Source organism: Oryza sativa, chromosome 6 (assembly GCF_034140825.1).
Source record: "Oryza sativa Japonica Group chromosome 6, ASM3414082v1".
Classification (NCBI taxonomy): Eukaryota; Viridiplantae; Streptophyta; class Magnoliopsida; order Poales; family Poaceae; genus Oryza; species Oryza sativa.
The window spans coordinates 3,029,461-3,043,483 of NC_089040.1; the positions used below are offsets into that span (position 1 = coordinate 3,029,461).

The window sequence follows — 14,023 nt, forward strand, 5'->3', positions numbered from 1 at the left end:
AAATGGCAGTTGCTTTGGCTAACGGCCTGGTGTGTTTTTTTTTTTCCTTTTTTGTCCAAACAAAACTAAACAACCGCCAGTGCCCACTAAAACGTGCAACATGCTCATAAAATTTCCCCCTAAAAATCTTACTATATATCAAGAAGGGACCATGCATGCATCCATGTCTTAAGTTATTGTGATCACTATGCAACAGAAATGATAATGGCATTAATCGATCATATCTCAGCATGCATAGCATTGGATTTTGTATTGGATCACAGTTTTGCACTGCCTTGTTAAGGCAGAATTAAAAATGAAAAGTTGAGCCGTTTTTGTGTGTGAGGTCATATGCATGCATCGTCGACATGAATGGCAGAGATCAGTGCGCCACAGAGGTATATCACGGAAAACTCTATTCATCCTTAAGGGGATATCCCCTCGTTTTTACTTGTCACTTAAAGAGTCATAAAAAAAATTGAAAAAATTTCACAAACATGCATATTCAAATTCAACTTATACAAGCAGAAACAAAAACAAAAAATTTGACTATGAATAGAAAGCGTAATTCACAGTCAAATTTATTATTTTTGTTTCGAATCGTATAAGTCGAATTTTAACTTACATGTTTGCGAAAAGATATATCATATATTAATCTATATCTTGACAATTTTTTTAAATTTTTTTAATAACTATTTAAACATTATGCACAAAACGAGGGAATGTCTCCTCTAGGGACAAAAATCCACTTCCGGTATATCACCACCACCCATCACTCTCTACACCTGTCGCTAGCTCGATAGTGCTCACGGTAACGGCCGGAAACTGCCCCTCGAATCTCGATCAGCTTAGCTTAGCTATAAATTCAGCACCATGCATGCCATTGCAACCTGCGCCTGAGAACACAGCTAGCTCACTCTCAAGCTAAGCTAAGCTAGGAGATTAGACGAAGAAGAAGACCTCTAGCTTTTTCCATGGCCTACTCCTCATCCAGCACATTGAGGTCGCCGCTGGTGCGCGCCGCCGTCGTGCTGATGCTGCTGCTCGTCGTCATGTCCGCCGCCGTCTCGCGCGGCGAGCCTGATCATGATCATGTGCAGCTCCAGCTGGCCGTGATCACCGGGCGGAGAATGCTCGTCGTCGCCGGGAGCAACACTGCCACTACGATCAGCTCGCAGACGGCGGTGGCGGCGGCGATGCCGTACTCCGAGTCGAAGAGGTCGAGCCCCGGGGGGCCCGATCCTCAGCACCATTGATTGATCCTGTGGGAATTTTGCATGAGGCTGTCCAACTCCCTACGTGGAATCAATCAATTAGTAACTACTAATTAATTCACTGTGTTGTTGTGCGCAGCTAATTAAGGTGGTGTTTGGGAGGGGAGGGACTTATTTTAGTCCCTCTCACAAAAACATAAGTCTCTCCTCTAGAGACTTATGCTTTTGTTTAGCCCCTCCCACCCAAACACCATCTAAGCTAATCGATCGAGCTGTATGGTGTGGTGAGCTATTGTATAAGTTGTAATTGAGCCAAGTTCAGTTCTCATCGAGCTGCGAGCCTACGATGTGGACTATCGGTATGGTTGTGGTAGTAATAAAGTTTGCAAAGATGACCGTGGTTATATTATAACCGAATTATCCTTAAATACCTTTTTTTAACGAACCAGCACAGGAGTAAATGTTACATTTACAAGAAATAAAGAACTGTAAAAAATGGCAAAGCCTAAGGAATTAAAAGCGCAAGGTGTTTTGCTCCTGCTGAGACCCAAGTTTTGGCTTTCTCCTTGATTTGGGGCCTTCCACTCATGCCATAGCCATCTTACCCTCAGCGCTCGTGCAAACTTTTCTAGGTTGAACACCCCTAGCCCTTCATAAGCTGTTGGCATACAAGTTCTTGCCCAGTTGGCCCTGCATTTTTCGCCTGTGATGTTATCGGCCCCTGCACAAAGGAACCGTTTCCTCTGTTTGTCAAGCACCTCAAGGGATTCCTTCGTAACTTTTAGAGTTGTCCAGAGTAGACAGGTTGCTGACGTGAGGATTGACTTGACTAGTGTTATTCCCCTCCCCCCCTATCCCTATGTTTCTTCCTCGCTAGCCTACTAGGTGTCTTGCGGATTTGTCAAAAAGTGGCTGGAGGTCTGCCTTGTGTAGCCTTGTCATGGCTAGGGAGAGCCCTAGGTATTTCATTGGGAAGCTTGCTCTGGTCGTCGGCGTGCTTTCCAACAAGTCGTCGAGGTCTATGCTGGCACACCTAATTGGCTTCACCTGAGATTTTTGTATGTTGGTGCATAGCCCTGTTGCTTGTCCGAAGCATTCACAGAGGCCAGCGAATGCATCTACATCGTCCTTCTTTGGGTTGATGAAGACCGTTGCGTCGTTGGTGTACATTGAGATTCAGAGGCATGGTGACCGACCCTAGCCCTAAGCTTGCTGAGCAAATTGAGGTATGTGGCTTCGGGCAGAAGGCATGTAGTGGGCTGATTGCTAGAATAAAGAAAAGCGGGGATAATGGGTCTCCTTGCCGTAGTCCACACCCATGACATGTTTTACTTCCTGGGACCCCATTGAGGAGTATCTTGGAGCAAGAGGTTGAGAGGAGGGCTGCGACCCAATCCCTCCATTTCTGCGGGAAGCCCCACTGTTGTAGAAGAGCCAACAGATAAGCCTAACACACAGAGTCGAATGCCTTGGAAATGTCTAGCTTGAAGAATAGAGTTGGGCTCTTGTTGCGATGGCATCTTCTCACCATGTTCTGTACATAATGGAAGTTATCGTGGATGCTCCTGCCACGGTTGAAAGCGCTTTGGTTGACCGAGATTAGGGATTGCATGACCAGGTGAAGTCGCAGGGCTAGCACCTTGAAGAGAATTTTCACAATGCTGTGTATGAGGCTTATTGGCCTATTGTCGGTGCTACTCTCCACGCCTTCCTTTTTTGGTAATAGAACAGTATTAGCCGAGTTGAGAAGGTTTAGATCATTGCATCTCTGATCATGGATGGAGTGAAGCTTTACTATGCCCCAGCAGGTTTTGAAGAAATTGACCGTGAAGCCGTCGGGTCCAGGAGCTTTGTCTACTGCATTGCATTTATGGCTTTCCAAATCCCCTCTTCAGTGAATGGTTCAGATTGGACAGCAAGGTCCATCGAGGGCTGAATCTCTTGGGCTTCCCAATTCAACTCCGTTGTCTTGGACTAGGTCTTCCAATTATCCCCTAGAAGTGATCAAATATCATTTCGCTCTTTTTCCTCGTGCGTCACCGCCCATCCGCCTTGTGTGAAAACAATGGATGTGGTTCTTTCATCTCCTCGCGTTAACCTTTAAGTGAAAAAACCTGGTATTGGTGCCCTCTTCTTTGATGTTGGTGATTCTTGAGGCATGTCTTTTCCTTGCTCTTTCGATTACTGCCAGCCCTAGCAGCCTGTGTTTTAGGGCGGTTCTTAGGCTCAGCTCGGTGGAGGTAAGTTGCCTTTGCTTTTGCACCATCTCTAGACGTTGGATGGCGTCTAAGGCCATGTGCTATTTGCATGGGTGTTTTTTGCTCCAACTGCAGCTAATGGCATACGGAAATTCCGGTGCCCGTGAAGAACCAAATGAAAAAAGAGGTAGCCATGACAAGTTGTTAGCATGCCGTTTTAAAGCTAGGGAATACCGCAAGGATCACGTAGAAGTGCTCACCGTGTCAATCGGATCTAAATTCAAATTTCTACAAGATTTTTAAGTTTATGGAGATTATTTTATAAAGGAAAAATACTTTATTACCTGAGCAGACATAGAGAAGTACTGCCCGAGTAAATTATTTGACCACACGTGTTGTGCCATTTTTACGATGTTTGCATTGGCACCCAGTTAATGTAGGCGGCCTTCACGACAATCTGCCCATATTAACTATTTACATGGGATAAAGAAAATGTTCACTTTTATGTTCCATGTCGTCGAATTTCAAAATCACCCATAAATCAAAATATCGGATATAACACATCCATAACCTTATAAAATCATATCACATTAGGTCTCAGTGTTGAGTATAGTTTTGGATGGCGTGACATAAAAAAATAAAACTCACATAGAACCTACTCCTCGGGCTCTTGATCAGAGAGCCTTAGAAATTTGTGGTGGTCCAGCGAACCCGTCGTCATGGGTGTCAGCCTCCGCCTCCTGCCTGCCGCTATGTAGCTCGGACGCGAACACCGACCGATGACGCTGATGATGGTCCTTGTGGAAGGCATGAGCTTGAGGAGGAAGCGTTGTTGGTCCTCCTCCTCTTCCGTTCCTGCAACCCGATGCCCAAGTAAAGGTATAAGTTCACCTGCCGTCACTCAACTTTACACTGAGTTTGTTTGACATCCATTATCCTCAATACCAGAAATCTTCACCCCTAAACTATACAAAACCATCCAATTTGGATCCTATAGCAGTATATACATCTGATTTTGTTGACGTAACAATTTGACCCGATCCACTCGTGCTGACTAGACACTGATGTAGCAAAAAATGAAAGTGGGCCCCACATGTTATCCTTAGTCTCCACCTTATCTCTTCCTCAGTTCCACTGCTCTCTCTCCCTCGGATTGGGATTGGGTGACATAAGGTAGGCATGTCACAATGTGACATAGCGTGAATCTCGGCCCTCCAAAACAAATCCAACTGCTGAGATCCATCCACGTCATCATGAGTTAAAATTTTACTCGCAGATTTATTTAGGAGTAAAAATTTTACTAGGAGTAAATTTTCAGGTATTGGGAGTAAAATTTTAACTCGTGATTATGTGGACGAATCTTAGCCATTGGATTTACTTTCTAGGGCTGAGATTCACCCTATGTCACCTTTGTGAGGCTGGGGCCGTTGCAGCTGGGGGTGGCTCCGCCCCACCAGGAGGCTACCCGACGCGGCTCTGCCCGCCCACCCGCCAAGCCGTGTCGGCCGCGGAGGAAGCCCACGAGCCACTCCCTCCACCTTCGCCAAGCTCGTGCGACGAGTGGTGGTGGAGGCACGTCGGCTCCGAGCCGAGCCGAGTCTCAGAAACAGGCCTTTCTGAGATGTAGCCCAATGAGAAAGAGCTCAGCTTGTACGGGCTTGGGCTGGGCTGGGCTGGGCTGGGCCCACTAAAAGCCTCTGCTTTCCCGTCCGTGAAAGGAAGGAAAACCCTAGCCGCCTCGCAATGCATCTCAGAGTCAGAGTCCGTGTTGGAAGCGATTTGCTCCTGTACTGTACATACACACACTCGATGCTGCTATGCTTCTTTCCAATCGCAATCCCAATCCGTAGAGCAGCCGGGGCCAACAAGCTACGGAGGAAAGGTTAGGCATTCAAATTATTTTTGGTCCCGTCCCGCTTCGCGATTCTTGTTGATTTGTGGCTGAAATCCCCCCAAGAATCAATGTCGGGAGTAGGTTTTAGTAAAATTGACGGGAATTCGCAGCAGGAGGAGGAGGAGAAAGAGGCTGACGATTTGGACCGGGATTTGGGGATGATGAGGGAGGAATTGGAGCGTGAGGTGCTCAACACTTGGCTCTGGGGCAAGGACATGGACTCTATTCTGAATGAAGAATCTGAATGGCAAGGGACACTTCCAGGCTGGGCCTGCCCTCGAGAAGATAATTACCAGTCCGAAAGTGAATTCTCGGTTGATCCAGATGAATGCGATTCTTTCGACGGATACTGGTATGAATTCCGCTACGAGGATGGAAATCCTTACTACGCTGCTGAGAGGGAGGAGAGATGGGAGAATCAGGTTATGGAGCAAATGAAGTTCACAGTATCAATTGCAAAGCAACGACAAAATGATTTCTTTTGTCCTATTTTTGAGGGGTCTCTACATGTTGAAGGGCCATGTCATTTGGATCCAGATATCCTGTCGACGGAGCATCTATGTAAGTCTTAACATGCTACATCTTCTAGTAAATAATTGGAGTATTTATTAATCTTATATAAGCAAGGTATTGTATAAATCACAAATGATCATATATAGTTTTTTTTCCTTCAATTTTTAGATCCTATTTAGGAGAGCTTCATATCCAGTTCTCTCAAATAATCCAGATGCTTGCTGGAGATTCTAAGACTTAGTAGTAGCTACCAAAAGCTAGGCAGCCCCTGTTTATCCATATTCTTACCTAGCTACCCAGGATCTCTCAATCTCACCAAACATGGCCTTTGTCCATTTAGTTATTATTATTTCTAGTGAACAACTTAATTTTTACGTTTGAACTATATCTTTACATATAACATGTGGAAGTATAGTTTACAAATATTGATTACAGATTTTGTATAATGTTTAGAATGCAGGATACAAGTTAATGACTCACGGTGTTTGTGTCTGTAATACTAGTTTATTGAAATCCTGTTGCAGTGCCCCAGCTGCCAAAGTGGAAAAATCGTTGGGTAAATGGATACAACCACAGGAATGAACCTTGTCGGCGTGCAATCCAGGTGTATGATTTGAATGTATCGTCCCCCCATGATGAACCAATGGAGATCTACGGTATATTTGCATTTAGAGATGTACGAAACAACCAACAACGTAATCATGTCTTTCAATACTCGAGGGACAAACCATATAAGCTTCGGCCGGTGAGAGATTTCATGACTAAGTTTGTTTTGTTTATACCTTTTGTCTTAAAAGGGTCCCCTCCTTTTCTGTAGTTGTGCTCTTTAAACTTTGACATAAATCTATCTCCTTTTTGAAATAACTGACATTGGGAATTATTCATTTTTTAACTTTGTCCACTTGTCGCAAAAAGAAAAAAAAAAGTACACCATATTTTCGTAGTGTATGGCATCTTAAATATATACAAACGTGAAGCTCTCATTCATCAAACTCTAATCATTTAAGAGTAATTTGCGGTCAGAGTCAAAATAGTAATAGACACCAACAGTTATATTCATAAATGGAGGGATTAGTGGTTAAAACACCAATATATTATCTCTGGGACAAGTGTTTTATGTACCAGATGATTAGGCACTAGAATTAATACTTCATTTTATTCTTGTAACATTTGATGCACGTATGTCTAATAACTTTGATGTTTCTTTCACAAATTACTGCACAGGGCTCTAATAAGATACGGCCTCTAATTTGGCCACCTAGAGGCATATATGCAGTTGGGCCTATGTTGATCGAATACTACCTTGTCATTAAGGGTCAAGAAAGGAAAGACGATAAAGTGTTGATAGACGGGCATTCTATGTATGCCCCATCGTTCTATTCAGAACTTCATAGATACCGTTGGCACATCGACACTGGTCATTGTGGCACTGTTGCTCTGGAGATGGTTGCCCTTGATAAGGCAGTACTGGGCACATTGGAGCTTGAGGTACTCGATCTCGGAGAGAACTGTTTTGATTCACTTACAGTTGTTGCAGGTTACTGCGTACAGTGGGGACAATTCATGATATTTGACGGCAAGTTGAGCGTTGGCAAGTTGCCCCCGGTCACATTATGCGTGGACGGTGATGGAATTCTGTTGCTTCGCTTCTTCACGTATAACAGCCCTTCAAATGATAAGAGCTTTAGTCATGGTGGTGGTGTTAATGATCTCCTTGAGCATGTCACTGAGGATGTGTTGTTTGGGAGTATGTCGTTTGTACCACAGAACGAGGGGAGTTCTACTGCAAGTGGAGGCTGTTCTAGTTGTATGGACGGTCTTGAGATTTCGGCCACTGCCAAGTGGTCGCCATTATTTGAACAATCAGATTAGCTATGCTTCCCCTTTCAAAAAGGAAGAAGATTAGCTATGCTTCGTATTATACACAAATGGTTTGATCATCTCTGTATTTAGTAATGAAGGCCTAAAAGGACAAGAATGACCAAGTTTGTAACAGACGATAATAGTGTATCTCTCCGCAATATGTATATTAATGTGGTGTTTTCTTTGTTTTCTTTGAATAAGATGAATGGTCAGACATATTTAAAAAAATTAACGGCGTCAAATATTTAGAAACGGAGAGAGTATATAGTAGCATTTTTATCACAAAAGATGTACATTATTAAATTATGAGAAAAGTACGAATTACCCGAACTATTAGGTGAGTACAAATAACACCTCTAAACTCAAAACCAGACATCTCTCCCCTCGAATTTTCAAAACCTGACAAGAACCTCCCCCCACCCCTCCCCCCTCCCCACCCCTAGAATCTCCTACGCCTGTGGTTATGTCGATCGATGACAAGCTGACGGCCATCCTTAAGAAGTTAGAGATGCTGGATGTCTTGGAGGCAAAGATGGACAACATTCTTCTTCGGCAAGGAGGACAGCAATGACGTCGTTTGGCGATGGCTTGACTAGTGACTTCATGGCACCGGCAACAAGTTCTACTCAGGTTGTGGACACGATGTTAACATCTCTGACCACTGCACCTTCAACTCAGCCGTTCCCGCTGGCAGCCTTCGCGATGGAGCAAGAGGTGGCAGTGCAGCAGAAGATGGTGCTGAGTATAATGATGACAAGGCCGGCTGTGGCACCATCGCCTCGGGCGAAGATGGCGGCTGACCTCTGGAAGAAGCAGGAGACACAACAAATCTGACGAAGGTCATCGTCACACGGCATCAGCAACCACTACCGTGTCCACGTCACTTCAAGTTGTCCAGGCAGGTGGATTCGTGTCACCAACGGCCAGGTCCAGGAAGCCCTCAACCTCGACGTTGGACTTGGCAACGACGTCGTCGTCGGCGACCGCGATGCAGGGTGATGCCACGAGCAGGGCCGTTTCTTAGGGCTCACAACCTCTAGCACCAACGACTGCGGTGATTGCGGCGCAACGGCTGACACAACCTTGGGCGCGATTTCCAGGTGAGATGGCTTTGTTTCGTCATGCATCGGCACGATTTTCAGAGGCGGATGGATTGAAGCAATGTGCAGCGGCTGCATGGCTTGAGTCATGTTAGGCCTTGTTTAGGGAGTTGTCTCAGCCAACAAAGATCGTGTTGCAGCTTGAGGATGAGCTGCTCAAAAGGAGGGTGTAGTGTCATGGGCATTGGGACAGAAGGCAGAGGCCCATAAGCAGCCTGGATCAATTAGGCAAGCACTTTGCAGTCATAAGTCATCTCCTCATGCAACTCTACCATCTCTGAAAGTACCTCTCCTTTTTTAGCTCTTGATTTTGGCTCGGGGTTCATAGAAACCTAATCATGAAGTCAGTGGAAAAAAATGCTCAAAAATTAATTTATCACATTGTGGAATGTACTAAGATTTGTAGTCAACTTCGTCGGTACTAAAATCACAATCTATTAAGAAGACTTTGGAAAAAAAAATTATTTGTGATATCTATGGATGGTTTTGTCTATTTAGTTTCACGATTACGGCCAATACAATAAAATTTGAACCACAACTATGATTTGAAATATTTACATACATGGTTGTGCTTCCTTACGAGCGTTTTATTCAACCATTTTTGCTCTTTGTGTTACTAATATATGAAGACTATAAAATTATGGCATATTTCTTGTTTGTGCTATATTAAAATTTCTCAATGATTATTTCCCATCATTTCAATTGGTGTAATTTAAAATTAATGTATAGTTTTTTTTTTTTGCCCGTTGCAACGCATGGGCACCCAACTAGTATTATTAAAAAACGAATCTTTGAATGTTCAATATAAAATCAAGATTTATTTAGTAGTAGTATGAAATAAGCGAATGCTTCTAAAATGAACTAAAGATGAGTAGAATATTATGCGACTGTGAGGAAGAAACTTACATTATACTGATAGATTGTGGCGTTCTCGACGCCAACATGGAAGTGGTTGGTGGTGACAACCACTTCCCTTCCAGTTGAACCAAACCCTGGCCGCTCTGGAAGTCGAAGGTCTTCCTCCCCTTTGTACGCTATCATCGGGGTGAGCGCCCTCTCTCAGCCCTCCATTGCTGCTGCGGATGTCGACGGCAGCGCAACCACGGCGTCACCCCAGCCTCGGCCGCCACCTCCACCTTCCGCCGCGTCCATGGCGGCTGAAAACAAGGGTGAATCTAGAAAAAAATTAACATGTTTCATGTATAAATTGGCTACACATTTACACATACATAAAATTAAAAATAGGCAAGCAATTTTGTCCCTACAAAACAATTCTCCAATAGATAATGCGATGCTCACGTGGATAATCTTCAATTGGTTTTCGAATCCCTGGGTCACTAATTATATCCAAATGACTAACTTCTGCTCTAGCCTCTTTGGCTGACTTGCAATCTCATTATTTGTGTTTCTTAAACTAGAATAATACTAGTAACATGCACGTGCTAATGCAACGACACAATATCGTAATGCGTGTAAATCAAACAATTAAAAGAAAAGGATATATATGTTGGCAATACAAATGTTGAAATATCTTGAAAACCAAATATCCAAGCAAAGATATATATTATTATTATATATTTCTGAAATGGATTCATTATTTATCATAGAATCAGTTGAGCGTACTGAATTACAATTATGATGGTAACATGCTTAGCTACCATGAGCAACATGCTTAGGTGAATCACTACCTGATAACAAGATGCCTTCTGAAAGGTAGCAATCTTTTGAACAAAGCCAAATATAGAAAACATGTTCATCAGAGTTCAGATCAATGCTAAGACTTTTGAGAATTTAATAAGAACATCAAAAATGAACTTATCATATATCTAAGGGGTGGGCCTAAGATTTAGAGGTTGGGTATTCAAAATAGGTAGGGGTAAAACAAAATTCTTTTTACCTCCAGAAGTCCAATAATTAATTGGTATAATATCACACATTACTAATTGTATAATATTATAGCATATAGAACACAAAATTGGCCATAACTTTATAAATTGGTAGAATTGATCATAAGTCCAAATTCTTTAACATATATAAGTACTAATTATTCGACATATGAAAGTGGCAACATATAAAACATGTAAAGGATGGAGAATGGTAAAATGATAAAAAAAACTCTTACAGTTTAGAGGAGAACTTTTCGATGCTTGGTATTTTAAAAATGAGTGATGATGTCCTCATCCTTTACCTTGTAAAAAGAATTCTCTTCCAATGAATGTAGATTGTTGCTCATCTTGCTTCTTGTTTTTATATAGTCCATCGAAGAAAACACCCCCTCTAAATTCTCTAAATTCCTAACAGCAGCTCATATATAGCCTCATACTATCATCATATATATAAATTTTACACTCCGAAAATTAAATATTATGGTTCTAAGTTATCTAAATTCCTAATATTTACAGCTTTATACTATCAATCTGTCAATAAATATACACTTAACAGTTGACACTGAAAAATAAAGAAGACAGGAACTAAGGAAGTTGAATCCTTCAGTGCTAGTGAACTATTGAACTACTAAAGAACAAATCAATGAATCAAGCCGTCACCGCCAGAAAACATAACTACTATTGAACTACCTAGAACAAATCAATGCAATGAATCAAGCCCCTCACGCAATCCATGCCAGGCCGGCGAGCCGTGGTCGTTCGGCCGCCGCATCGCGTACCTGTGTGGTGGCCTAGCGGACTGGCGGCCTGCACGCCGGCGACGCGCCGACGCCTGACGGCCCGAACCCCGACGCCGCACGGCCGCAGCCGCCGACGCGCCGCCTGCACGCCTCGGCGCCTCCTGCCGCCGACGCCGCCACGCACGCCGCAGCCGCCGACGAGCACGCTGCAGACTGGACTGCAGTCACCGCCGCACGCCCGACGCTAGGGGTGGTCATTCGGTCTAACCGAAAATTCCAGTCTCCGTCTTCGGTCTTTGAAAAGTAAAAACCGAATTTCAGCGAAAAAAAATGTTAGGACCGACAAATTCCGTCTCGGTCTCAGTCTTGACCGAAATTCAAGAACATTTTCATATATGCAAAGAAATAATGAAAATTTTCAACACAAAAATCAAAAAAAAAATTTGTAAGCACTTATGAGTAAAGACTCTTGTTAGGTTGCATGCCTAGAAGAAGTAGGGATGTGAAAATTAGAGTTTAATCCTATTAAACATAGTGGATTGTATGTTGCATTTAGACGTTTTTTTTGATAATTCGGTCTTTTCGGTCCATTCGGTTAACCGAGGAGACTAACCGAATTGACCGAACAAAATTCGGTCTTTCACTACCTAGGACCGAATTAATGACCGAATTTCTCGGTCTCGGTCTTTTCGGTTCGGTCTTTTTCTGCCCACCCCTACCCGACGCGCTACCTACTCGCCTCGGTGCCGCCTGCCGCCGACGCAGCCGGCAGCCGCCGCCGCAGCCGGTGCAGTCGCCGCCGCCCAGACGCCGCCGCCGCACCGCGCACGTCCTCAGTGGTTTGCCCGATTTGGGTTTGCTGTGCCTAAGCGGGGAGGGGAAATGAACTAGTTGCGGCCCAAGCTGAGTGTGGGCTGAGAGGAAAGGGGAGGGAAGGAAGTGGGAAATTTAGATCCAATAGAGAAGAAATGGTAAAACAGGACCCAAAATGAGAAGTTTTAGCCTTCTCTTTAATTTTTTAATACATATACGAGGTATGGAGTATATATACTTATTTTTTTTCAAAAATCTTGGGTATACGTCTGAATACCCTTGAATCACTGGTGGGCCCACCCTCACACGCAAATAACAAAGAAAAAAAATCAGAGAATGGGAATTGGAGTAAAGGAATGGAGATCAGAACGGAAGGACCAAGAAGACACCGGCCTTCTCCGTTGAACTGCAAAGAGTTGGGGTTAGAGATTTGGGGGATCGGGGATAGAATCAGGAGGCGGAAACCTTCAAATGTACGATGCAAGCGAGGAGGAGGCAGTCTTCGTGGTAGGGACAGCCGTAGAGGAGGTGGCCGATGGCGACGGGGATAGCGGATGGAGGGTTGGCGCGACGGAGTTTTGGCGGCGCGGACCTCGGTGACTCAGGTGCAGGGTATGGCGATTTCGGAGGGGGCAGCTCAGGTGGCTGTGCGTGGCGACGACGGCGGAGATCTCGACCGGCGTAGAAGACGGCGCAGCGTGGATCGGGGACGTGGAGGCAGCGGTGGCGGATGCGGCGGCGGTTGAGGGGGAGGAGAGTGACCGAGAGAGGAGGGCGGCGCGATTGAAATTGATCTGAGAGAGGAGGGGTGCGTGCGGAGGGGGAGGGGTAACGTGGGACGATCTAAAGCGTTGGATTAGATGATTCTGGATCATTGGATTTGATGAGTGAGGTTTGTTATAGGACTCAGTTGGTGAGATGTGAGCAGCAAAGTAGCAACAGAAAGCATTAAATCAAGCATAAAATTGATTTCAAATTTTAACTGAGCACTGAACTTTAACTATTACTCCGTACCACACAACTGGACTTGAAATTGATTTCAAATTTTAACTGAGCACTGAACTTTAACTATTACCACACAACTGGACTTGATATTGATTTCAAATTTTATGTACCTTGAAGTCTTGAAATTAATTTCCCCCTTGGACTTGGAGCCTTCGACACTAGACAGTGGCCCTGATGTCGTCTCTGCTGCCTTGTGGCTCCGCTCGGCCGCGCCTCGGCGCATCGCCGGTCTATCGTCGACGGTCAATCGTTCACCACCTCCACCTGGGGGGGATCTACGCCTCATCGCCTCCTCCGCCGTTGCGTTGCGCTGCCTCGTCGCCGTTGTCCCGGCCGCTGCGATGCTGAGTGCTACGGCTTGAGAGCAAGATTGGGAATTGGGTAGGACAGGAGAGAGAGAGAGAGAGAGAGAGAGAGAGAGAGAGCGATTCTGATACTTCTGTACACCACTTGCACAATTGCCCTATTTTGAGATAAGGAATTTTGGCAAACTTTCACAAAATTTTGACAAATTAAATTACTGCTATAGTATGGTATCAATTTGTGTTTTGATTGTCAAAAGTACCGGAAAATATCTAAGGGTATAATTGTCTTTTTAACCCTACATTTAACACCATTAGTAAGAATTAATGGAACTGGGGCAAATAGTTGTTTCGTTTCAAAAAAGTAGGGGTAAAAACGAAAACCCTAAAAAACAAGGGCAAAATCAATATTAGACATCAAAGTGGAGACAAGAACAAAATTATCTCGAAACTAAAATAGAGCTCCAAGGTCCAAGCCCCGCCTTTCAATGGAGGTGTGGCAATATATATATATTT

The 14,023-nt window shown here is 44.1% G+C and overlaps 2 protein-coding genes across 2 annotated transcripts; both read left to right on the top strand.

Annotated features, from left to right (window-relative positions):
• Positions 1-879: 879 nt before the first annotated feature.
• Positions 880-1,468, top strand: LOC107278615 (uncharacterized). Its single transcript, XM_015787235.3, has one exon. It carries the CDS (start codon positions 954-956, stop codon positions 1,233-1,235), a length of 282 nt encoding a protein of 93 aa, XP_015642721.1. The 5' UTR covers positions 880-953; the 3' UTR covers positions 1,236-1,468.
• Positions 1,469-5,143: 3,675 nt separating this feature from the next.
• Positions 5,144-7,861, top strand: LOC4340178 (uncharacterized). The gene is made up of 4 exons (XM_026026563.2): positions 5,144-5,273; positions 5,349-5,846; positions 6,323-6,543; positions 7,023-7,861. Exons 1-4 carry the CDS (start codon positions 5,201-5,203, stop codon positions 7,668-7,670), a joined length of 1,440 nt encoding a protein of 479 aa, XP_025882348.2. The 5' UTR covers positions 5,144-5,200; the 3' UTR covers positions 7,671-7,861.
• The last annotated feature ends 6,162 nt before the right edge of the window (positions 7,862-14,023 follow it).